General features: G+C 39.9%; 1 protein-coding gene across 1 annotated transcript; it reads left to right on the forward strand.

Moving 5' to 3' along the window:
• On the forward strand, window positions 1–26,436 carry C5H12orf75 (chromosome 5 C12orf75 homolog). Its single transcript, XM_054632405.2, has 6 exons — window positions 1–157; window positions 7,226–7,250; window positions 13,489–13,524; window positions 14,546–14,625; window positions 15,408–15,443; window positions 16,806–26,436. The coding sequence occupies exons 1-6, from the start codon at window positions 115–117 to the stop codon at window positions 16,811–16,813; spliced, it is 228 nt and encodes a 75-aa protein (XP_054488380.1). The 5' UTR covers window positions 1–114; the 3' UTR covers window positions 16,814–26,436.
• The last annotated feature ends 11 nt before the right edge of the window (window positions 26,437–26,447 follow it).

Consider the following 26,447-nt stretch of genomic DNA (forward strand, 5'->3'; position numbering starts at 1 on the left):
GGAGGAGGAGGAGGGGTCCCCGCGGCTTTATCTCCCACCCGGCTCCGCCCGCCGTTGGCTGTCTCCCGTGACCGCAGCGCACCGGCGGGCGCAGCGCCGGCCAGGGCAGCGCCCATGGGCTGCGGCAACTCCACGGCCGGCGGCGCGGGCGGGCGAGGTAGGGCGGCGGGGCGGGCCGGGCCGGGCCGGGCTGGGCGAGCGGCGGAGCGAGCATTCCCACCGTGCTGGGCAGCTCTGCGGGACTGCGGGGGGCGGCGGCGGGCACGCACCCGCACGCGGCGGGGATACAGCCCCCGGCGCGGGGGGTGCCCGTCCGAGCCGCGGGAATCGCTGCCCGCCCTCTTGCAAGAGCATCTTCCTTTCCCGAGGCTGATCCGCTTGCTCAGGGCGAGAGGGTGATGTGGCCTGCCGCAGCACCGGCGGCTTTCTGGTGCCCTTTTGTCGCTAGAGTCACCACCTCCGACAGAAGCTGCCCAAGGCACGGCGAACCCAGGCCGGGAGCTGGACGTAGCGATCCCGCCAGGGGTATCAGCTCCATCCTCTTCGCTTCCCTATAAGGCCACGAATGCCACTTCTGAAATGAATTTGTGCGACATCTTCGTCTTTTGCTTGCTGGAGAAGTTGGAGGATATTTCATGATTGAGGTTTCATGCATGTTAATGTCTACTGCTGGCTGGTGAGTCCAGCTGGCTCCCTTATTTGTTCATTGCTATTTTCAAAAGAGATAAGATCTGGGAAGATGGTGCTGTTGTGCTCTTCCTCTCCCCTGCCCCCGCAAATAGGAAAGTACATAGAAACTGGTAAGTGGACCTTCACCCTGTAATTATAATATGAGCATTTCCCAATCACTTTTCATCCTAGCTGCACTTGGCAAACATTGCCACCTGTTCCAGTACCTTTATCAAATCTTTCAGATGCACTTGTGAGCTTTCAGCTCTTCAAAATATGCAAAATAATGGTTGGACAACTTAGAATTACTGGGTCCCCATCTCTTACTGTTTTGATTTGATTTGAATTAACCAGAGTTTCAGTGGTGCTTTGGGTGGTGCTAGTCCTAACTTGGTCCTGCCTGTGAGTGTGAGTGACGCTGTCTTCTCTAGGGTGTACATACGTGTGTGTGCTTGTGGGTGTGATGCTGTTCAACTCTGCACTCCACACTTGGAGGAGAATGTGATTCTGCCATTCTTTACTCAGTTTCTGTTAAATGATTATAACTTAGGTTTTAGGTACTATGTCTGTCCATCAGAGGCCTCTCTCACCCATAAAGAACACACTGTGAATTTGCTTGAACATTCAGTGCTCTTACTGGAGCTGTCCTGTTTGCATACATGAATTCTCTCCCTTCAGTTGATTCCCACATTGCTGTGACTGGACGTTCCTTCTGTATATGACCAGTCTAGCTTCATACTACTGAGGTGATGCTTGTTCACATCCAATTTCTGTTTGCTGGATAAAAGCACCAGAGAAATTCAGACGAGACTGTTGAGTCAATTATTAGTCCATTTGTGGTAGTTTCTAAGTTGATGTTGATTTGACTGCCCTGTGGAACTTGTACCAGGGTACAAATGGGTAAATGTCAAATAGACTAACTCTGGCAGCAGTATTTTTTTGAACTCAAAGTTTGTTTAAATGTGTCCCTTTGCATTAGAGGTAGTTGTCTTGAACAGGTTTTGGCTTGTAGATACATTAAGTATTTTCACTGATGGTCTGACCCCTTTGATAGTTAAACTTACTTATATGTTTTACATATACATTTGAACTTGCATTTTTTGTAAACTTTTAAATGCTCTTTAGAAATATTCCACAGATCTCTAAGGGCTTAGTGCAGGTAAAAACCAACAATGCCACGTTTACCCCATCTTTAGTATAATGGAATTATTACTGTTGCACTGATAGACCTCTCCAAATCCAATGCAGCTCTGAAAGGTCCAGTTCACTTCTCACTTTCACCATTGTCAGTCAGGAATTACTCTGTGCAGTCTATGGTCTTAAAATAACAAACAGGTGGTGATAAAAGCAAGATTTCGGATGTCTACTATTTATTTATTTAATTTAACATTCCTTACAAAGTGTGTCTAATAAAAATAAAATTATTTTGTAAAGGGGAAGGAGAAAACTTACCATTTTTGTTTGGAATCCTTGAGCTTTTCAGGAAAATGCAATTCATAATTTCACCAAAAGATGTGAAGACTGTGTAAATACAAATAAATTTTGTGGCATGCACAGCATGACTACATTTTTAATGCTAAAGTTATGACTGTTCTGTAGTTGATAATGTCAAAGCTACAGGTACATAACATGTAATTAACCTGTAACACTCTCTGTCATATCATATGACTAAGAGTTTATTGTATTGTATATTGTAGCATATTTCATAGAACACATTTAATGTGTTACACCAATCACCATTTTCTTACTCTGGTAAAATTCCTATTGTAACCTAATTTGATTTTTCCTGAGCAGATGTATATATAGTGATAGTTCAGCTAATGATATTATCTTCTGTTGCATGGCTAGAATGACATCAGAGCTTTCAGCTCTATGGTCTGTGAGATCTAAACTAATAGACATGATGTAGAATAACATTTCTGTCTGTGGTGCAGTACTTCAGAACACCAATATAACTCACAGCATTCAAATGTTCTTTCCAGAGTATCAGACAGTGGCAAAATCTCTTCAATTGAGAAAAGACAATTTCAGTTATCCAAGTAAACTGATGTATATACATCCTTCTTAAATTACCTAGCTATTTTATGTATTAACTATGGATTATAGTTATGTATTTCTCAACTTGCTGTTTTCCTTATGTTTTGTTGTCTCATTTTACATATCCTTCTTTCATGTTATTTCCTAGAGTTTTAGAAGCTCAACAATAGCTCTTCTTTTTTTGTGTGTGTCTTTTAAAAATATGCTCTTATACATTAATTTCCTTTTTTTTTTTCCTGAGTTAGGCATTTCCCTTCATTCTAATGATTCTTCACTAAAAATTTTTAACTGCCTCCTCCTTTCCATATCTAGTATAGTAGCAATGACAGCACCTTAAATTATAGTACTCTTTGGAGGCTGTCAGTCTAGCCTTAATTTAAATATATAGAGAAGCTCTTAGTCTGTGGAAAGCTTCAAGTACAGTCAAGTTATGATGAAGGAGATCTTTCACACCAAGTTTTAACAGATTTATTAACTTTAAGTTTGGTGCAATGCCCAGGAAGTCATCGTACCATTCTATTGATTTGGTCTAATCTGTGCACTGAACTCCCACCTGATGAGCTGAAGAAATAATCAATGTGAAACAAATTGATGATATTCTATCATCAGTTATAATGGGGGTATAAATAAAATAAATTCATGGATGTTAGAATGCGCCTCCTTACTGCTTACTGTTGGAGCACATCAGAAAGAAGCCTGCAATAGAAAACTCATTCTTAACAATTGCATGTATGTGTGTGTAATTTGGAGGGGTTTTATTTGCTTTTTGTAACAATTTGATGTGCAAGAAAATGTCATAGGACATTGTTCATTAAAAAATATCAGAAAAATGTTTCATAATCTGCTCAAAAGTCAGGTCCTGGCATTTTTTGTATCCATTTTATTTATGTGAGGGGTTGCATCTCATGCTTTTTATATTTTTCTGAAGCTTTTGCCTCTCACCTTCACTCATGATGCATTTCTCAGCACAGAAGAGTATCCTCAGCGGCTACAAATGTCTGTCAACCATCTTTTGCATTAGGCCTGCATTTACCAAAATCTTGCAGTATCGCCAAGAGAAGCTGCTGTTGTTCTGAAAGAGCAAAACCCCCACTCACCTAGTGGAAGATGCTTTGGGATAAATTCATCTTCTTTTTGACTTGTTACTGTTTAAATGCTGTGGGTTTTTCTGAGGGATCACAGCTCCACGCTCCTAGACAGAATGTTTTTCTTCTGTAATCACTGGGGCTCAGAGCAATGTGTGGCTGAATGGGCCATGATTATTTGCAGGCTGTACTCTTTCTTCTCCTTCTGCAGCTCTAAAATACCAAAATGCAGTTGCGATCCTACTGTGTAAATGGTGTGAGCAGAGAGGTCATTCAGGACAATTCAGTATTGCCTATTTTTTATGGATGTGGCTTTGTAGCTACTCTTCAATGTCTTGCTGAGGTTTGGTTAGAAAAACCAAGCAAGCAAGAGCCTATCAAGACAAGGCTTATGGGGTCAAGTGCTGCCTTTTCTTAGGCCAGGCTCTTATAATGGGAAAAAATGGACAAGCTTTATATATGTGGGCCTTTTCTCAAGTCATTTATGGAAACCATCATATCTATGAGAGCAGTAGGCCTTGCTGCTATGGAGCAAGCTGTAGAGTGTTTGTGGATTGGGAGTAAAGAAGATTCTTTGGCTGAACTTCTGGCAGAAGGAACTTGGGCAGCAATAAAATTGTGTTGCTCACTAAATGTGCAAGAGTTAGACAAATATGTCGGTGAAGTAACAGGGTGAGGGTGAATGGATTGGACTTCACAAATAAACATGTCTGTATGAACTGAGATGTTTTTGGTTCCTTGAGAAATAATATCTATATGTAAGAAATGTTCAGGCTCCCTAATGAACAAAAACTTAAAATTTTTTACATAGAGATTTTTTTATAGTACACCTAGCTAAAATTATGTTCATTTGCAAGCTCAGAACTCTTGCAGGAAGAAAACTCCTTTGGTAACTGGAAACACTCTCAGATCTATTGTCAGGTACCTTAGTGATACTTGGGTGAATTTGAACCAAAGACTTGTTTCACTTTGCTAGTGAAAATGAGAAATAACCCCACTGAAATTAATGGAATTCCATAAATGAAAGTGAGGATAGACTGGTTTGCTGTGCTTATAAAAAAGTAGAAAACAATGTTTTTCTTTTTACATGTATTTTTAAATTTATTGTAAAAGTAAAACTGATTTCTTAAAAAGTGAATCTGTTTTGATCGTATTCAGTTCTCAAAGTTTTTGTGTGAAATACATTTCAAAACACTGCAGTGATTTTTCAGCAGTGTACCCTTGCTAATATTCCAAGAAAACAAGTGCTGCTATATGTGAACATTAGTGGCATATTTCCAAACATGGAATTTTATAGCTCTTATCAAAGCCCAGGCTGATGGGTTTGAGTGACATCTCCCAACTCCAGAATGAGGATGTATTTGTACCATAATGCATTGAAGACAGGCGTGGCACTGAACATGGACATGGCACTGAAGTGCGCCCAGTGATTGACTGGAACTTGATTATTGCCTCTGGGGAGTGTACCAGTGCTGTTGGCACACAATTTTTCTCCCTTGGTTTGAGGTTTCAGTTTGTGTATTAAACACTGTACTTTTGCTGTACTTCCTGAAAGAAAGACAAATTTTTCAGATCAGCATCCAAGGTGCTTAGACTCAGAAGAGTCTTGGCAAAGGCCTCTGAAAGGGCCATGAACCTTTTTAGAGAAACTGATTTTGATCACAGAGAGTTTAGACTAAAACATAAGAAAGTTATGGCCCTTGTGCAGAATAGACACAGCAAAGGAATAGTTTCTTCTGGAAAAAATTAAAAATCCTGCTAGGTCCAGCTAGGTTTTTCAAAACACATGTTGTCTGAAGTTTTGCCGATGTCTGGGCTCTGTCTAGGGGTACAAGGGGGTGCCCTGAAGGCTCATTGCTGAGCTGACTGGATGAACTGGCCTTGGTAGCAGAAAATGTCTCCCTACATTGACAGAGATTGAGCTTGCACAGCAATGCCAGCCTTCCATCTGGACACAATTAATTGTACAGGTAGTGCTTCATAGATGTGCCCGCAAAGCCGAAAAGTATCAGAGGGCTGCCTGGTGGAGTAAGGTTTTAAAGCAAGGGCCTAAGCTTATTGTGGCTAGAGCTACTCCCTCCAGCTTACGTAAGGCTTTCTGCTGATACATGTAGCCATACTGAGATTTTGCTGACTCTGGAAGCAAGACTAACAGAAAAAATGTGTACAGTTTCATAGGAGCCTAGTCTGTGTTGTTGCCGGGAAAAGGAGGGATAGTCACGTCATAGGAAATAGGAATGAGATTGTGTTCAGGAATTAGCTGTAAAGGGTGATGTTTTCTGCCGTTCAAGCAATCCATTCAGGTAGACAGTATCAGAAAGCCTTGCAGGTCTATTACTTCCTCTTGTTAAAAATAAGAATGCAAAAGGCATATTCTTACACATCAAAGAGAGATGAGAGGTATTTGCTATTTTTATATATATATTTTTAATCAGCAGAAGAAATAAAAGTTTTCCAAAAAATGAAGTACCATGGGAGAAAAAAACACAACCTACCTCCAAACTCAAAAAATCTCTGGGATTGGCTACTTCCATTTCTTCAGAATGAGCTCAGATCACCTTTTCCAGCTGAGTACTAAGAGGAAAGGAGAAGTGAAAGGTTTTTTCTAATGTCTGCTCTAACTTCTGTAATTAATAGAAGGGATAATTTACTGGTTACTCAGCTGAATTATATACTAGCAAGAGCAACATAACATTAGTAACTTGGGAGGAGCAATAAAGAGTTTGTACTTGGGTAAATGTTTATCTCCCAGCAAGAAACATCTGAGTCACCAAAACAAAAAAGTCAGTCACTTATACCAGGCAGCCAGGTGGCAGCTTTTGTCTCTTTGGTTTTTTGTTAAATAGCAAGATGAATTAAGGGGTGGTTGATCTCGTTAGGTGTCTGGGGCTTTGGAAGGGTTGTGTCCCAATGTTTATATTAGTTCTGCTAGTCATTTTATAAAACTTTGTTTATCTGGCAGGAAGAATGAGGCAGCATTTTACACATGTGGTGCCAGCTCTACAACTGCATCAAGTGGCAGAATAATCAGGCATTTGGGAGTAATTGCCTGGTTAGTTGTGCCAACTTTGTGGCAGACAAAACCACCAGAGTTCTGAGCAAATGGAAGCATATAAAATTCAGAAAGAGTATTTTTTTCTTATGTTGCTCCCATCTTGAGTGGCTGCACCTGGGCACTGGTCCACAGCAGCATCATTTTCACACTGGGCCACTGAGTCTGGCCCAGATGTGATAGATTTAAGGGATTGTGTGGATAGTAATTAAGGATAAATGTAGCAATCGTGAGAATTGTGTTCTCTTACAGTAGGAAATTTTTGTTGCTATTTCTGTGTGGTTTAGGACAGAAAGACAGAAAAACAGTTACTACGCTGTTGGTTGGTTTAGAGGATTATGCCATTATCTAGTAAACATGTTTTGTTTTTTTTTTGTCCTAGGTGCTACAGGGACTACTAAAGATGTGTAAGTACTTACTCTTCTCTACTCTTTAAAATATATAACCCTGGACATATATTCAGTCATACTACCCTTATACTAGATTTAGTCATACATGATTAATCTGGCTTCTAACATATAATCAACACAACCAGATGTTTACTGTCTTTAGTGACAGCTTTCATCTCCACAAAACAGCTCCTTGTCTTGTTTACTTTTCTACAGATTTCTTTGCTTGTTATTTCTCTAACAGAAATTTCTTTTCTCTGCTTCTGTTGAGACAGTTTTCTAGCAGAGCTGGTTATGTTAATTCAGACTGCTTTTCCCCATCATGTGCCAGTGCACCTTTTTCCAAAGGCCATCTAATTGTATGAAGCCAGCACATACATTTCCACCAGGCCCAGTGAGAGATTTAGAAAGCCACTGAGACAAATTCCCTCTCTTTTGCATGAGACCCACTAACCTGTCCAACTTCCTTTTCAAAGTACCCACCTTCTCTAGGTATTCTCTGCATTAAAGATAGCATCTATTTTTTTGACACGGGGTAGCAGAGGTAGCCCTACCCATCCCGTTTTTCTCTAAATGTGCAAGGTCAAGTTTTATACTTACTTGCTGACACAGGAATGCACAGGAACAGCTTTATTCAGCCATAAATGTATTTTTCTACCAAAGAAAACCATAAAGAACTCCTCCCGAGGTCTTGCCTTCTCCTATTTCATGTTACTGGTATTTGCCACTAGCTGGGAAAGATTGTTATGTTATGCAATAGGAACATCCTTCGGTTTTATTTACTTCGCTTAGAATAACTCCTCTAATTAGATGGAGGAATCCTGGTGTAGAAATGAGGGCAGTCAAGTCAGATAAACAAGTGGAGGGAAGAGCTTAACAACAGGCTTGTCCTTGCTATTACAGAGCAAGGACAAGAGAACTAACAACAGGTGTCACTTGGCTGATCAACACTGTTGCCACAGGTACTCTTGAGATCTGTCTTACCTCTGTAGTCTGTTTTCTGGGCTTGCAGTGCCAGACAATAAATTACAGAAGGGAATCTTATAAGGAACCTCTTCTTGATGCAGCCTGCAGCATCACTGCCCTCAGTACTCCTGTATTTACAAACCCACTGGTTTAATTTACAGCAGGACCTTATTTGTTGTTCAATTTAGATGATTTAAGGACTGACTTAGAACGGCATCTTTCTTTTTGCTCATCGGTAGTTTTAAATTTCAAAATCTCATGCACTGTTAAATTATGAATGTTGTAGGCATGTTCCTGTGCTTAAAGGTATGGAATATGTAGAACTGTGAGTATATATAGAACTGTGTTTAACTGTGTGTAAGCATTTTTAGAGCCTGGCTGCAGGAGTTAAAATGGGAACATCCTACTTATTAGTGTGAGTTCATCTGTCATGTTTCAAAATAGTATCAAAATAACTTTGAAAAAATGTGTAGTCTTCAACAAAGTGAAAGGGTCTATCCTGGAGCTATTACTCATTCAGATTAGGGACAGTGGAGCCAGCCAAACAACCCATATGAGTAATAGCATGGTTGAACCTTCTCATTGGATGTTAGAAACACACACCTACTAAAGAGGAATGGCAGTGATGACCCAAAAGCCCTGATCAGGCATTCTAATACTTAACAGAAGATTTTTATGAAGGAAGTAAACTATCAGAAAAATTATTTTCATTTCATAGAAATGAAAAAATCAGATTTGTATTAACTAATATTACAGATCCACAAAACTTTTTTTACACCTTTTTACTTTCATCAGCTAAAGTTTCTCTTTAAATAACCCTTATCTTTTTCTTTTGCTGTCAAATTTCAGTCACAGCAGTTTTGATCCAGACAAACATTTAGGTGTGTCCATCCTTTCATGCTTTTGGATACCAAATCTGGTTATTCTAACATGAGGTTTCTCATTTCTTGAATGTGACTCATTGCCAAAGCATCATGACTCCTGGAGTGCGCAGCCAGATGGAAGCGAAGAGGGCTGGATCCTGCTCGGAGCCCTCCTAGGTGACTGTGAGGAAGCTGCTTTGCCCTGTGGGGCTGGAGTTTCTCCATCAATTAGATAGGGGTGATGATATGATCTTCCTCTGAAAGGGCTCTTCCTCTCTGAGGGCTGTGTGGTGACAAGGACACATGCTCCGAGAACATGTCTGCCCTCTGTGCTCCAACCCAGGATCTGCCAGCCAGCTTCAGCCCATACTCCGGCCGCACTAATAAAGAAACATTCATCACTGCTAATTGGGAAAGCCTAGCTGTAGGAGAAGTAAAGGATATGCTAGAAAGTAATGCAATGCCTGTGGTATTCAGTGTGTAGCTAAGTCTGGGGGAGGATTAGTTACAGTAGGAAGGAAAGGATACAACAGTTCAATTCCATTTCAAAATATTGAGAAGAAATGCATCAAATAAAAATTAAAGGCACTTGTTCCCAAGAAACACCAAGAATCTGTGGAGTAGTTGTCTGTCACTTGTTCAAAGTTCAATGAATCATTACTGGTGGGACTACTGAGCCCATCTAGAAAGAGTCTCTATAATGATCGAAACGAACGGAGCCATAAAAGCTGAGGTAAGAAAAATGTGGATGAAAAGAATTGGTGTGAATGCCTGTCATCTGACATTTAAAATATATGAGAAATGGCAGCTTCTTTTACCATCAAATGGACATAGCAATGAGCAGTGGCCGGTGAAAAGTGAAACGCCCAGGCTAGATAAGTGTCCAGCCAGCCTCCAGCCAGTAAAGCACTTCCCCAACCCGAAGTCAGGGCCTTGTGCCTAAGGCGATGTCAAGCCTTGCGGACGTGTGGCCGCAGTAGAGAGCTCCGAAGTCGCAGGATGAAATGAAGAGGCGACCCTCAGTTTCTTCGGGGGGGCGGTTTTATTGGTAGGGAAACGTGCAGGTTCAGGTAGAAGGAGCTGAGGGCTCCGAGGCAGGGAAAGCCTCGGTTTTACAGAGGGTGGGAGGGGTGAAAGATAGCAAATCAGAGAGGGATACATTAAGGATTGGCATAATCAGAGAACCCATCAAACACAGTTGCGGGAGGGACCCTGGCCCCTAACCCAATCACTCGACACCCTGGCCCGAACTCTCTAGAAAAAGAGGCAGGGGTGTCGAGTGACAGGCAGGCTGCCAGGGGTGGGGAACAAGAAAGATACATTTGGTAACCAAGACAACTGGGGAGGGGTTTGGGGATTGACACAAACTGGTAACAGGGCAGGACCTTCTGAGAGAACAATGGGGGGAAAACTGAACAAGCATAAAACACACCACAACAATGGATGTAAAAGCTGACAGATGAACAAAGTGTGTTTTTCAGATTTTCGGTGACAGGAAGACTCTTGGGACAGACAAAACCTTATCAAAAGAAACACTTACTCAGCTGTAAATAGAATGCCATTTTGTGGATTTGCTCTTAAATCTGCCCATTGGCTCCAGGACTCTGCCCATGCTACCTGCTGAGAACCATGCTCTCAGCTACTCTGCTGATGTCAACAGCATCTGAGGCAGTGACACAGCAGCCAGTCAGCACTAGGTTCCTTGAACTGTTTAGTTCCTTTTGCTTTCTATTCCTGGTGCAGAAAAGCTTATCCTAGCTTGCTGTCCCTGGAGGACTGCTGGACTCCCGTGTCCATGTGAGCCCAGGAGATGTGGCAATGGGAACAGTGCCAAAACCAAAGGAGCTTCTCTCCAGTCTCACTGCCAACTCAATATGGTTGAGCATTGCTGTAGAAGAAGTAAAGGATATGCTAGAAAGTAATGCAATCCCTGTGGTACTCAGTGTGTAGCTAAGTCTGGGAGCTTTGCTCCGTGGAGCCACCCGTGTTCACTCAGCCTGGGCACAGAAGCAGCACCTGTCTCAGTAGCTCAGCAGACACTAAACATGCAAAATTAGTGGGCACCCTGCAAAAGGGGGTCTTGAGCCATCATTTGTGAAGGTGAGAAGTGTGTGAATATGTGTAGTAAATAAACAGGGGCAGCATTCCTTCCTGAGCCTCCAGAAAGGTGTGTAAAATGGCTCATTCCTTAAGTGCCATCATCTAAAATTTTCTTTCTTTTCCCTCTCACACTCCCATGTTACTTCTATCTCTGCTCATTTCCTCTTTTCTGGCAGGGCTACAACAGTTTGCCCCCAATCATTGCCCAGCCCAACAGCTGTTGTCTGTACAATCCCAGATTAGTTTTGCTGTCATGCATTTGAAGAAAAAAGGTATTGCAAAATTACTAGTTTGATTTATAGCTAGTAAGAGGAAAGGAAGAAAGCAAAATGTTTAAAAACCCTCTTGTCTGCTCAATCATAGACCTGGATAATTTGTTTTGTGAGAGAATCACAGTAATAGTCTGTGATGCCATATTACAAAACATTTCTGGAACAGAAGAAATTGGCCCTGTTTCCTACCAGGAAACATAAAAAAAAAAACCAAAACAAAAACAACATTAATTTCATGTTGGACAATATTGATTATTATTCTTACAATTCCATTTCAGAGGCTTCAAGCTGTGCCTGAAGTTTTTGGTGCCTTTAAATGACTCTTTTCTCTGGACAGTGGTTAATCCGGATTATAGAAAATGTTCCAAATAGTATGAGAAAAACAAGCCTGTGACACATTTGGTTGGTTCAACAGAAATGACTGTTTGTGATCTTTTGGGATCCAAAGTCCCTTTCCTTAAGTAGAATTTTTTTCCCCCTAAAAATACATTCTCATTTCCACCCACTGATATACACAGACTTTCCATTTTCTTCAGGAGAAACTGGCCCACACTGTGACAGAGCAGCTTCACAGTCCTCAAGAAAAAATGTCTCTGCATTCTCTGTCAGTGTGTGTGAAGACTGTAAGATGACTTAGGTGACTACATAGGGTTACAGGAGATGGGAAATGCCTTCTGACATGTCTCTGGTTCCTCCAGGAAGGGATGGCAGGAGGGACAGGAAATGAGAAGTTTATTGATCAGTCTTTCTTGAGTGGTAAGACATAGACAAAGACAGCAGACGAAGAGTGCTATGTCCTGCATAAATATAATTTAGCAAAATTGAAGAATAATAAGATTTTCTCCGAGCCTCAACTATTAAAGGACCTGTGTACCCTTACTCACTGTGATGATGCAGAAAGGATAGTAGGTAATGTCCCTTAGGAAGAAGGTAGATGTCAGAAAATTTCCAAGCTGTAGCAGTATTTTAAGGCATTTGCTCCCCTCCCAGGAGGTTTAAGGGCATTTTCTTGCACTTAAGACTGCATCTTACTATGAGCCCTCTGCTCTTCAGGCCAAAATCCCATTGACTTCAGGGCCCTGTAAGAGCATAGAGCCCCAGCAACTAAACAGCAGGCACATCAACCTTTTAGAGTAAATAAATTGGTCGGAGACCCAGCTAAAGTGCAGCTGCTGCCCCATCCATACCCAGTCATGGAAGTAGAGCTCAGAATCTGAATATTTAATCAAAGGTGGGTGAGTAATTTGTGTGATGACTGATGTTGGGACACAGTCTGAGACTGCAGCACAGGCATTGCACACTGAAGGAGTAAGAATAAATTATTTTTATTTTTTGTATTACCTTTGCCTTCACATCAGTGCTGGTTACTTTAACTCCTGCTCCCATTCAGCTACACTGTACTACACAGTACATAACTGGGAGGAATCAAACCTCAGTGACTCTGTTGATCTACAGGCTGATCTGTGATTTTGCCCTAAAGTTAAAGGAGACATAATTGCCCATTTATATGGGATTATTAACAGTATTTGGTCTGCAAACAACAGGAATTGCAGTGCCTCATTTTATAGAGAGGCCTTGTAACAGTTTCTGGATTCTGTAATAGCTGCTGTGAAAATTTCTCTCTCCTCGTCCTCACTCACATGCCAGCACAGACACCCAGTCCCTTTCTTTCCTCTTTTAGGGGAATAGCAGTCCAGGCTTGTTCCTGTTACATGCGGAGTCTTAATGTTCCTTTTATGTGGGGAGTAGTGTGGGGACTCACTCAGGAATAGTGTTAATTCACGTGTTTTGCTCCCAAATCTACTTTCAGATCTCACTGGTGGGGGTCATATAAAGTAAGCTACATCTTTTCTCAATCCTTTATTTCTTCTGTACCTTATACTGGAAAATTGTCCCTTTTTTATACCTGCATGAGTACTTTGTTGATTGGTGGATGCCCTAATTTAAACTGGGGTCAGTAATAGTTCTTCCCTTGCTTCTGAATGTACCCAGATGGACATGGAGCACCTGAAAGAAACAATCTGCTAACATGCTTTGTATCTTTTGATGTTGCAGAGCAGAAGAATCCATATCAGATGATGACAAAAGGAGGTAGGTGCTCTGCTCAACCAGGGTTAGCTTTATTTGCAATAGGCTGCAGCGAGTTCTGCCACCGGTTCTGCATCCTTCCTTCCCTCCTCCTAACTCCCAGCAGCACCAACAAAGCAGAGGAGAAACAAAAAGAGAGGAGGAAATCTCACACAGAGTCAGATATTGATGAGTCCACCCAGCTTGTTATTGAGCTGAGGAGGTGGGAACTTGGTGGTAAAAAGAGCACATTATCTTGCAGCTGTAGGTGGTGTGCTCAATAAGGGCTGGTGGCCTCTGCCTTCACACCATCACTGCCACAGAAGGTGACATTAGCGCTTGTGGGAGATCTCTGCTGGGCTGGAAGTTGAAGGAAGTATGAGTCTATCATCAAGCAAATTAGAAATTGGCTCAGACTCCCAGGACCTGGAGGAGGTGTGAGGTGTTAATTCAGCACCTAACAGGGCAGAGCAGTGTAAAGGGAGTCTCTGCAGGTAACTCCAGGCACAGTAGAGGCTTTAAGAACCCATTTTTTTACCCCCCCGTTTATCTGTCCCTGCTTTTCATACAGGCTCTTTGGAGCCAGAAAGAATCCTCTGCAAGTCCATGAAGAGAGGGAGAGGGTTGGGCCATGAAAGTACCTAAGACACTCGTGCTCCTTTATACTAGCAGTTTTCTCTAAGTGTGACCCTAAGCAGGGGCAGGCAGGTTGCATTTCTTAATGAGGTAAAAGTGCTATTTAATTGGTGTGCATTGTTTGAAGCGTGGTGCTTTGGTGGTCCCAGTGTCAAACATCAGTGTCAGATTAGTTCTGTCCTCAGCTGGATATACTCAGAAGAAGCTGGGCAGGTGGGGTTTATTATTGTCACAAGACAGCTGGGATCCTGTGATAAACATCAGGAATTTGCGTGAAAAAGTAGCTCCTTTCACAAGACAGCTGGGATCCTGTGATAAACATCAGGAATTTGTGTGAAAAAGTAGCTCCTTTCACAAGGAGAAGTGTCCCAGCTGGGCTCTGATGTGCCTCTAATTATTTCTCCACCAGGAACTATGGAGGGGTGTACGTGGGCCTGCCATCGGATGCGGCTGCCATGGCTCCCAGTCAGACGAAAGCTGCACCCAAAGGTACTGTAGATTTATTTTCTCTTGCTTTCTGGGGATCATTTTATCTAGTAGGATATATGTCCTTTAAAAATCAATTATTATTTCAGACAGACTGGCTAGCCTTGAAGCCTCTTAATGCTGTGGGGCTATTTATACTTGTCAAAGGGATTGTTCCCTTTTATTTAAAATTTGACACGCTTTTGCAGAAGGATCCTAGAGCAGATGCTGACAGTGTAGGTACATGGTCTTCTGAACATCTTCTCCACTCTCTGACTGCACTGTGAATTAAAAGAAAACAAAACCCTGTTAGGACTAAGAGGCTGTGATAGATGCACTTGCAGAGCCCCGGCGCTATTTTTAGTTTTGAAGGTATTTACTTGCATTGTGGTGAATTCCAGTAATAACAGTTAGTAAGTGCTTGCTGTCAGGTTCATTTCTGTTCTTAAATGAAACCCAGCAGAAACTGTTTCTTTTCCATGTTATATTTTTGAGCAGTGGGAAAAAGCATTAGATTTATAGCTATTTAATTGACAAGTCATAAACATGTAATTATTAAATAATTTAATATTCTTTTGATTTAACACAAAAAAATGCTGTTGTCACATATGTACAGCATAGAGTTTAGTCACTGACTGGTGCTTTCAAAATTTACTGCAAAACAAGAAAAGGAAAAACAGTAACACTTTTAACCAAAATAAAAGTAGCTGGTTTTGGAACAGTACTAACTAAACAAAACATGTGTTTTGTTTTGTTTTTTTAAAGATTTTAACCATCTTTGTCTTTCATTTTCTAATTAAGATTAGAAGGAAATAAAGACATCAAGATGCAAACAGCCCGAGGTACAGTATGTTTTGATTAACATTATGTGCTTGGCATGCATTTGTTGAACAGAACAAGGCAGCAATGCTCCCTCTGATGCTCTAAGTTGGTCTGGGAACCACCAAATTACATCTCCAGCTGCATAGTAACTTCTAAAGGCTGGACTAGGGACCAGTTCTCAGTGGGTGAAGATATAAACTAGACAGTAGTAAAGTCATCTTCTTGGTGAAAATTGAGAAGCAAGGAAACTTCATTTGGGAGCAAATAAAAATCAAATGTCCTTAGTGGTACTCAGACCTCCCATAAGAGGTGAGGTACATCAGATCAGCATTTGCAGAGACGAAGATTTTTCCAGGAATGAGGATTTTGCAGTTAGAAAACATCTCCGTTTTTGGAAGGACCTTGAAGACCATAGTGTGTCATCCACTAAGTAATGTATTGGAGCTTTCCCCTTGCTATGGGAGTATCTGTGGGGGCTTCATTTTCCACCAGCTATAATAGAACATTGAAGATTTATAGGCTCTATTCCTGAGTGAAGAGTTTCGACTAAGTTTAAAAAAAAAGCTTTATTAGTTCACATCTGCAGAAAAAATAAAAACAAAGCAAGTTTCCATTCAGTACTTGAACTAAATAAACATTGACAAATTTTGATATGGAATTGTTTTGATGTTTAGCCAGTGGGGAGCTGAAAACTATTAAGCTGCCAACAATTTCCATAAGAAGTAGAGCTCTTTCCTAGAGAAATGGTTTTGACTGTGCTGGATGCAGGCCTTGTAGAGCAGAACACATATAATAAGTGCCTTTATTATATGAGTGATTAAAGCCCCAGAACTTTTGTAGGAGCAGTCCTAAACAGGGAGATTCAGGTGGTCTTCACAGCTAATTTCAGTAACCTGGCTGAGATGTCTAAGCTAGAAACACCATCACCCTTGACCAGGTAAAGGCTCAAGCAGCATCTTGAAATTGCAGCTTTCCATCTGTGGTTTATGAACAGAGTCTGAATTGCTTAGGTCTTTGTCTAGGTGCTTTAGTTGAATGCTTGAGGCTGGATATAATCAATCTCTTGACTTTTTTTTTTTGCTATTTAAAATAGCTGAAAGTGTGCTTTGCCTTCATTCATGCAAGATCAGAGCTTAGCTGCTGACTCAAGTCTTACACAGAAGAGCAGCTTCAAATCTGCAAAGGTTCCTCTGAGCTCCACGAGTTTATGTGCGTGTGTGTCTGAAGTTCATGGACTACAAATCTCTCAGCTTCTAGTCACAACCTAGTTCTCTGGTTTATGTATAGAACATTCCTGTGTTGCTTTTCCACTATTGTTTTACCACTCTACCTAAATCCTAAATCTGTTCTTTTTTTTCTTTTTTCTTTTTTTTTTGGAACAGTCTATTGAGAACAGTTGCCAGTGCTTTGGAGAGAGCTGTCTTTGTGCTGAAGATTTTGATATTTACACAGCCTTCCAGAGAGCAGGAGAGATCAGAGCACCAAAAAATCCAAACTGTTCCAAGTTCCAGCAACGGGTAAAGCTTAAAGTACAGCGTTGAATTCGTTTCCAATGATAGTTGCATTATGGAAACCTCCTGCTGTTCTCCAGTGAAAGATGAAATTTGTGAACTCATGGTGGATGTTTCTGCACAAGAGCTAACTTTGATGATCTGCAACTTATTTCTCTGTGGCCATATTGCAGATTCCATCAGCTATCAGCTATGCTTCATATATTTCCTCAAAAAAGTTTGATAGATTTTGTATAGAAAACCATCACTACTGTCCACTCAATAGTTTCTATGGTAGGTTCCTGTAAATTAATTGTTATTTTACTTCAGAGTAATATATTTGACAAGTTTGCATCTTTTTGGGAATATTGCAAATTTTAATATTTTTGCTGTGAAATACTAGGAATAGGATGAAACAAGCTTAAGACCTTAAGGTTCTTTATAATTATTTCTATCCCTTTTATACCATGTGACAAATATTAGTGTTTAATTTTCACCTTGTAAAAAGATGTTGCTCAAGGAAATTGATTCAAATAAGAAGGATATACTTCATTGTATTATTTACATGTCTGTTTATATTTTACTTTAGCTATATCTCTTTTATAAAGCATTACATGCAAAAAAATACTAACAAAATAAACTATTATGTGTTCCATTCCATGTAATAATAATAACATGTCCTTGCATAAGGATGAAGTGATAGTATTTTCAGAGCTAGTGGGACTAAACTCCAGTGCTGCATCCTCTTGACCTGTAGAGTATTTTTGATCATTATTAGAGTTTTGTATCCATGTCCCATCTGAAAGCATCTCCAGTATGGCAAATTGAAACAGAATTAGCATTATTACTACTTTAGCAAATTGTTCAGGTTTTAAAATTCATTAACTTAATAGCAATTGTAAGTTTCACATAGAACATAAAACAGATTGTACATTTACAGATGGCTGAATAAGTATTTAAACTACTAAAACCTTTTGCATTATTCTTTAGTCAAACTCTTTTTAATGGGACTTGATACACCATACACTTTAAATAATCAAATAAACAACAAAAAAAACCCACCCAATCTGCAACATATTAATATATTACTGTACATTCATGACCATTTTTAAAATTAAAAGAAAACAACAAACCATAAAATTTGGGCATGAAGAAATAAGCCACCGTGAACTGTGACATTCCTGCACTTTTCACTGATACCCATTACTACCAGTGAACTACCATTGACTATGATTTCCAGGAACTTGAAGCTTTCACTTTTATATAGTGGTAGTTTGATGTGAGGCTTGCAAAAAGAGATATTTAAAAGTATTCCTTGCTTGTCCTCTTTTAATTATTTGTGACATTATTTATGGCTATTCTCTAGCAATCTGCTACTTGGGTTATCAATGATTTTAGGCTTCCAGCTCCTGTATCTCATTCTTGACTGTCAACCTCAAACTGAGATGAAATAAGCTTGAGAGAAATAAGCTTGAAGATGTGGTGTTAAAATATCTCTCAGTATGAATGAAAGTCTGTAGATTGTAACTGCAGTGTCTTGTTCTTGCAAGCCAGACTGGTGAGGACTCAAGTGGCCCTGGGTGATAAACATGCAGGCTTTTCTCCTACCTGCTTACCGTAGCATGAGGGTATAGTTTCCACTTCACATGTTCCACAAATGACCAAAATGGTTTGCACAAGTTTATTTAGTACAGAGCAATGCCTGACCTGATCACGATTTTTCTTCCCAAAGCAGAAAAAGCATCAGTCATCCTAGAATACATCAGCATTCAGCTTGTGCTCAAAAAGCCAACAGCTGGTGCCAGTAATCAACCCAGTTGTTTATCCAGTTCTGTCCTTCAGTTGCTGGGAAGAATTATCAAAAAGTGGACAGGGCTAAACTCGAACATCAGTTGTTCTGCTAGTGACATCTGAAGCTCCATGTGTGGACAGAGGGAGGAAAGAGGTGATTGCTGATGAACAGCTCCTCACAACTGGTGGTGGGACCAGTTGCAAGGGGTACTTTCCTTGGTTCACATCATTGCTTGTTTTTCCTGTGCAGAGCTACAGAGAAGCTTGGAGCACTTTGCAGAATTGGTCTTTTAATGTTTCATCCTCTTAATGTGTGGGAGGTACAGTAGTTTCTTAATATTTTTGTTCCTCTGCGTTGTTTAATCTCAAAAGTTTACTGACCAGCTGACAAATGTGCAGCATCACAGACTGGAACCTCTAAAATAGACATACATTAATCTATGCTGTGCAGGCCTGTGCCATCAAACTGAAGAGCTATGGCCATACTCTTGTCTTCAATTTGCAGATTCTTGTCTTTTGTTTTCCCAAAGATCCATGAATCTAGAAACTGTGTTACAGGATGCTGTATTCTGTCCTGGCCAAATTCCACTTAGGGAACTGATTTTCTGCTCATGAAAAGTCCTCTATGGTGAGCCGCCTTTGTTTAGAAAAGCACGTGTCATTTAATGGAGAAATGAGTGTATCTGCTCTTTCAAAACTTACAATCTATGGATATTTCTGTTAGGAGGACGAACAAAAAATAAACCCTATATGCCAGCTGCCAGCTGTGCATGTGACGGCATCCTTGGAGAATATTTAGGCACTCAAAAGATGATTCAATGGGAGAACTGAGAACAGAACACAAGGAGCCATTGAATGACAGAGTTATTATTAAGGAATATACTTTGGTTTTGTCAAAACATCTTGAATTACCATTTGGGAAAAATAAACATTTAAATGTTGGGGCTGTAATACCATTTTCCTTGCAGTGATTACTGTTTCTCCAGCCAGAGCTGAGGAGCCAGTGGAAATAATTCAGCAAAAAAAGTTTTTGGGCTCTATAATCTCACAGTCTCTGATCTAAAATTCTTTGGTAGCCCAGAAATATTATGCTTGAATTCGTGAATCTTGAAAAATTCCGGAGTAGGAAAACATAAGATTGAAACAACACAAAATATCTTATATTGCAAATTTTGGTCTCATACAAACTATATCACCTCAAAGCTTCTCTTTTGAATTATGCTAATGAGACAGTGCATTTATTTTTCTTTCTACTTAATGCAGGTGCTTTGTTGTAAGTGCCCAACTTCTCTGTTTCTGGGTGTTCCAGACAGAAATAATGCTTGTCTTTTATGTGCCATACACATCCTGGTGTAGTTCAGATGATGTGACAACTCTAAGCCTCTATGTTGCTCAAGGGTTAAATCTTGTCACTAAGAGAGTTGCAGAAGACCTGGTAAAGGCCAGTGTAAGCTGAGTTAGGACTTCATTCACTAGAAATGAAATATTTTCCTAGCAAAGTCCACACAAGGCTGAAGCTGAAGAAAATCATAGAGGTGAAATTTGTCTCTAATGAACACAAAGTACTAATTTACTTGTTTTCATCCTGCATGTCTGGCAAAGGAGACTCTGCTATATGGGACTATGGTTGAAGTGGCATCACTATTCCCTGTCACCCACACAAGTCTAGCAGTTCTCAATAATCATGCTTGCCAAGCAGTCAGTGAGTCACTGCTGATCTGTTTTCTGCAAAGTAGACCTCTGTTTGGTTCCCATGGTGATCAGAAGTGACAGTTATTACGGGCTACTACTACAGATTAGCAGTTGTGTGTGCCCACTAAAAGAAGCTCTTACCTAGTTATAGTCCCTGGATGTTTTGCAGTGCATCATCATTGCTTCCTACTGGCAGCAATTTAAATGCTTCAGGTGAATTGGCTTTGTAGAGAACAGGCTGAAGGAGGGGGATTTGGGAAGTATTTTTGTTTTGCAATGTATTTAGAACAAGATGAAGAAAATAACAACTCTGTAAACTTTCCATAGAGCAATGGTGGTCCAGTATTGCAGGAAATGTTTTGAGGCTGGGCTAAATGACTCAACCCTTGTTTTAAAGATAATCAAGCACAGAACTTAGGTTTATCATAATAGGAGCTATTTCATTTTATCTGATCTAACAATTTTTGCTGAAACTTAGGGGTTTTCAAACACAGAAGAATTTCCTAGACAGCAGAAATCTGTCACCCTTGTTGTGGGATCTTCTGTGTACTGGTCACTATTAAAATACGTATAGCTGAAGATAGGACTCAGCTCATGAACCAGCTCATTCTGTGAAGTGCAGTGAAACTCTCATTAGCTTAGCTGTACTGAGAAAAGTACCACAGTTTGAAGCCTGGGTAAAAGTGGGCTTTGTGTGCCAGAAAGGAGAAAACACATAGGAGAACAGGAGAATGGGGATTATTGTGCAGTGAAGAGAGATGTAGAAAGAGGTTAGGAACAGAAAATTATGTAAAAAAGGAAATACCTTAATTAAGTATCCACTGCGTTTCTCTGTGATTCTAATCTCTAGAGCAAGAAGTAGACAGCTGCCAATTGTTTTAAGACTGAAGAGAAATGTGAGTTGGCTTATCAGGTCATTCCAACCCTCAGATGTCTGAGACTGCAAACCTTTAAGGAAATAACTTGTTTCATTTTTATTTGCTTAAAGTCCAGTGTAATGAGCCCATGCACCTTAATGGTCCTTCTGGGTGTTACCAGGATATATAAATATCCTGCTGTCTGTTTCAAAATTTCTTTTGCTGTTTCCTTTAGTTTATGTCTATAGGCAGTCTGTGAAAAAGACGTAAAAACAAAGATGTAAAAACAATTAACAGGGTTAATATAAGAATAGATTACATTGCAAGAATAGATAACATGCAAAAAGGAAGCCAATGTTTAATCTGAAAACCAGTGTAGAGATAAAACCTAAACTTTGGTTTAGTTATGCCATGTATTTTAGATTTCTGATATAATTAATGAATCACCGTGCAAGTGATTCATTTGGGTCACAGCACCTTATTAGTACTCTAGAATTATCTGTCCACTCACAGAATTTTGTTTCTGATCTTTGATTCCTATGTTACAGGAGATGGCAGTAATGTGAAATACTAAATTCCACACTTCACCTTTGTTGTCCACTTCTTGTGTTGTCTGAATCTCAGTGTTGTCTGCAGGATGGCTTCATCTCCATAAAAACTGAGGTTGTGATTCAGAATGACAGTTAATTAGAAGCAAGTCATATTTGATAATAGTTTTGTGGGGGATACCAGACTGCTAGAAAATGCAAGACTTCATTGCATTCAAACTTTGGAGAGTCCATACCGCATCACTATCAAACTTGACTTGTCAGTATGCAAATATAAAACCACACACATAAATAAACAAAATCAGGGAGGTAACACACACTTTCAAGCTTATATCCAATATCAGGTTTATGGTTATGTATTACTGGAGTCTGACTGTAACCTGGAGCTGTGAATATTTACTTTACCTACAGCTAGGTTTGCATTCCCCAAAGGATATTGCTGTGAGGAAGCCTTGGAAGGACTCCCACTACCTGGGTTGTTTGTAGGAGCCTCACATGCTTATGGGAAATCAACCAATAGACTTTCTCTAAAATTAAAAGATTTAATCAGATCATAATGTATAAATAATATCAACTTGATCAAACTCCAAGTATTTGGTTATTAAAACAATGTACTTCATATTTGAAGTCTCACATGAAATCAGCTGCCTGCTTCTTTTTCCTCTTCCAAAAAGTGAGTTTCCTAAATAAATAAAAAAATAAATTCTTTTGGCTTTACAAGGAACTGCTTCAGATCATCAGATAGAAACAAACCATTTCTGGGAGGGAATTAATTTCTAATAAGGAAACTGTGCCAGCCAGGAGAGACGGAGGGCTTATAAATTCCAAATTATTTTAATAGGATGAATACTAGTTGGAGAATTTACATAGCACTGTTAAACAGCCTTTTTTTAAGACATCATTGCTTATATAAGCATTGCTTCTTGAGAAACCCAAGACTTCCATTGAAAAGAACGCTGAAAATCACTACTTGAAAAATAAGTTTTGATTTATGATAATATTTTCTCAAGAGCAGCATTATATTTTTTCTCCTTGAATTTCAAAAGGAAGCCAAATTCTCATTGGAGCCAGTGAGTAAACAGCCTACTTCTCCTTGCCTGCAAACAATCACAGATAATTCTCATTCAGAGGTACAAGAAAAAACATAACTGGTAGTAGTAATGTATGTGTTCATACACTTGAAATGAATCCAAATCTTTAAGAAATTGGTGTAGATTAGATTAGATTTCACGCTCTTCCTTTCAAGTATTATCATTAAAACATGATACTTCTTTTTTTTTTTTTCTTGTTGGTTGAAATAATCCCCAGCAAAAATATTTCTTCCATGTTTGTTGCAAGAATGTGTAATTCTTAATAATTTGCAGCACTTCTTGCACTACTTCTTATTTTTATCTAGAGTTCAACTTCTGTCATAAAAACCCTCTGCCACAGGCTACATTTTCCCAAAGGGCTATGCTCATACCTGTGTTCAGCTGAGCATTCCAAGTAGGTGCTGCTGGAGATTTTATCCTGAATGCTTCACTACTCAGCTGTCTTTCTCAGCTTCAGTTGAAACAGGGACAATGTTGCCTGATTGTTCTGCAGGAGAATTTACTGCATGTATGACTGTGTCATCTTGAGATTTGCACTGGTACAGTTTGAGGAGTCTTCATTAACCATGAGGATATTGAAACCACATCTTGGCTCCTGCATGACACCTACTTGACATGGTTTAGCCCCAGCCAGCAATTAAAGCCCACACAGCCACTCTCTCACTCCTCCCAGGTGGGATGGGAGAGAAAACTGGAAAAGTGAGATAACTCATGGGTTGAGATAAAGCAAAAGCTTCACACACAACAAACAAGCAAATAAAGAATTCATTTACCACTTCCCATGGGCGGGCAGGTGTTCAGCAATCTTGAGGAAAGCAGGGCTCTGGCATGCCTAACACTGACTTGGGAAGACAAACACCATCACTCTGAAAGTCCTCCCCTTCATTCTTCTTCCCCCAGCTTTATATGTAGGTATGGAATGTCCCTTGGATCACTGGGGGTCAGCTGTCCTGGCTGTGTCCCCACCCAGCTTCTTGTGTGCCCTCAGTCGACTTGCTGGTGGGATGGTGAGAGGCAGAGATGGCCTTGATTCTGCTCAGCAATAATGAAAACATCCCTGAATTACTAACACTGTTTCCAGCAAAAATCCACAAAACCACAGCCACATCTGAGCTACTCTGATGAAAATAAATTCTTAACCCAGCCAACAGCAGCAAGCTCCTTTAAATTTTGTATTACAAAGTTGGAAGGCACAAAATGGTGGAAAAGTGTCTACACTACATTTCAGTTTGTGCAGTGATGTGCAGAACCAAGAGCAAGCATTACTGGTAAATTAGTTGGATAGATGACTTGGCCACACATCAGTCTCTTTGGAGTGCCTTGAAATGATGACAAAAGGAGCAACATAAGGAATCAGTATCACAAATACCTGTATTAAACATTGCAAATGCTAGCAGTATCTTGTGTCCTGTCCTGTGAAAATTTCACTTCCATGCCCCTGTAGATAGTAAAGGAAATTACTCCTGGTAGAGTTTTTACCCTAAAAATTAATTCCTCAGAGTGACTGATCAGTGTTCTTGCCTAGGTCATGGGGTCCAGCTGATGTACACAAGGTGTAGCTCTTCATAATCTGGAACCCCTGCTCTGCAGCCTGCCAGTTTTGTCACGCGCTTCTGTAGTGCACCTCCATGCTGTCTGCCCATGTGAATAGTCATATTGGCCTGGAGAAAGAGCTGGTTGACTGCTGAGGCAGAAGGACACATCCATGACATACTCCCTTTGTTGATCCCACTGTCTCTTTGTTGCTCTCAGTGAGGTATGGTAGCTTCATACCAACCAAGGGAGCAACCACATGCTGGTGATTGTCCCCATGCCAGGTGCTGTCCCCACCCAGGCCAGCAGGCCAGCACAAACACTACTGTGCTGGAGAGGCTGGGCTGGTCTTTGGCTGGCCAAAGTCTTAAGTAATTCTGGTGTTTGTTTTTCTGAACCTCTTGCTCTCTTAGCAGCAGAACCCAAGAAACTGCACTGAGTTTCCTTTTGTGTACCTCCTGGACAAGCCTCATGTTCAGAGCTGTGCTGGTGACAATCAAATTAATCATCATCTGTCATCAGTTGCACATTGCCAGGCTCTCCCAGCAGTCTCAGAGTCTCATCCTAGGCCATAGGCTGAAAAAAAAAATCCTTGACCAAAGTAGGTCAGCAAACCATGCCTGGCCTCGAGCAACAGCTTCAATCAGGGACAGCATATTTCTCACTATTGCTCTTAAGAATTTTCGTCAAAAGTGATACTTTTCTTTCAAATGGGGAAGAGCTTTACATAGATGGCAATGACAGCTCCCTGAAGCTTGGGTCCTCTGCCAGTACTTTACAGAAAAGGTGTTCTGATGAGAGAGAATCCCAAAGCAGGGGATTTACTATTAAAAAAAAAAAAACAACAAAAACAACAACAACAACAACAACAACAACAACAACAACAAACCACCGAAAAATGTGTAAGGAATTGTTTGTAATGAACCTTGATACACATCTGGCATTCTCATTTCTGTAACACTGAATTGCTCGTTCCTTAAAAGCAGACAATATCTGAAGTTTTGTTTCCATAATATCTATACATGTAATTTTAGCAGCTAAAAATTTACATTTTTTTCAAAACACTTATTTCAAATTTTGGAAAAAGTTGCTTTATGTCTACTATCCTGATTCCCAAATTTACCAAATTAATTAACCAATCATTTCAAAGCTTGTGGTCATTTATTTTTCACTTTATGGTTTCATTTTAATAGATAGACTCAAGTGCTGGTTTTAAAATGAGGGGTTATGAAATTTTACAAAATATTTAGCAATGAGAATGCTAACAGTACTACTTTTCACTTTGGCACTGCTGGTGAAGAAGTTATTGTTTGTGGACATAACTTAAAAATCAAATTGTCTCTAAAGAAGCTTTTGGGTTAAGTTTCAAAGATTAGAGTATATAAAAATGATGCATCTGGGCTACTTCAGATTGTCCTCTAAGCCATAAAAATATGTCTCTGAGGTTTTTCTATAAAAAATATGTCTCTGAGGTTTTTTCTATAGAGAAATTCTTGCTGTTGTCCAGTGATTCGTTAGAGCTCTGGTCTAGCCTCTCTACAGATGTTACTATTATTCTGCAATGAAAAAAGACAACCAGCCATTTCTGGGCACTCTGTAAAGTCTTGAAAGCAATATAGCTTAAAATAAATGTTTGTATCCTGCTGTGTTCTTTTGACCCTCAATGCACTTTGGGCAAAACTAAACTATAAATATGATATAAATAAGATCAAAAGATTCACTCTCTCATGCTCAGAAAATTTGAAGAATACCAAAATTAAGCTTCCTGAAATATTTCTATTAGGACACATTTTTTGACAATGTGATCAATATTATTTTTATGCTACAATAGATTAACCTAATTAGAAATCTATGGGAAAATATATTTTTTGTTGAAATTTTGCAAATGCTTGTTTATTCATTTTATAATTGTTTTATCCTTGCTTTGGGCCAATTTGTTGCCTGGGATTATGCTTTCTTTGCCTGTGTGCAAGTTTGATAATAAAAATGCAATTGTTTATGTCCTTTCTTATTTTTGGACTA

This window comes from Agelaius phoeniceus, chromosome 5 (genome assembly GCF_051311805.1).
Source record: "Agelaius phoeniceus isolate bAgePho1 chromosome 5, bAgePho1.hap1, whole genome shotgun sequence".
Taxonomy (NCBI): Eukaryota; Metazoa; Chordata; class Aves; order Passeriformes; family Icteridae; genus Agelaius; species Agelaius phoeniceus.

Excerpts from the sequence above, each read along its gene's own strand:
- C5H12orf75 (XM_054632405.2), top strand. The coding sequence starts at position 115 with ATGGGCTGCGGCAACTCCACGGCCGGCGGCGCGGGCGGGCGAG. Across the intron at positions 7,251-13,488 it reads ACAGGGACTACTAAAGATGT|AGCAGAAGAATCCATATCAG; the intron begins GTAAGTACTTAC and ends TTGATGTTGCAG. Across the intron at positions 13,525-14,545 it reads TCAGATGATGACAAAAGGAG|GAACTATGGAGGGGTGTACG; the intron begins GTAGGTGCTCTG and ends TTTCTCCACCAG.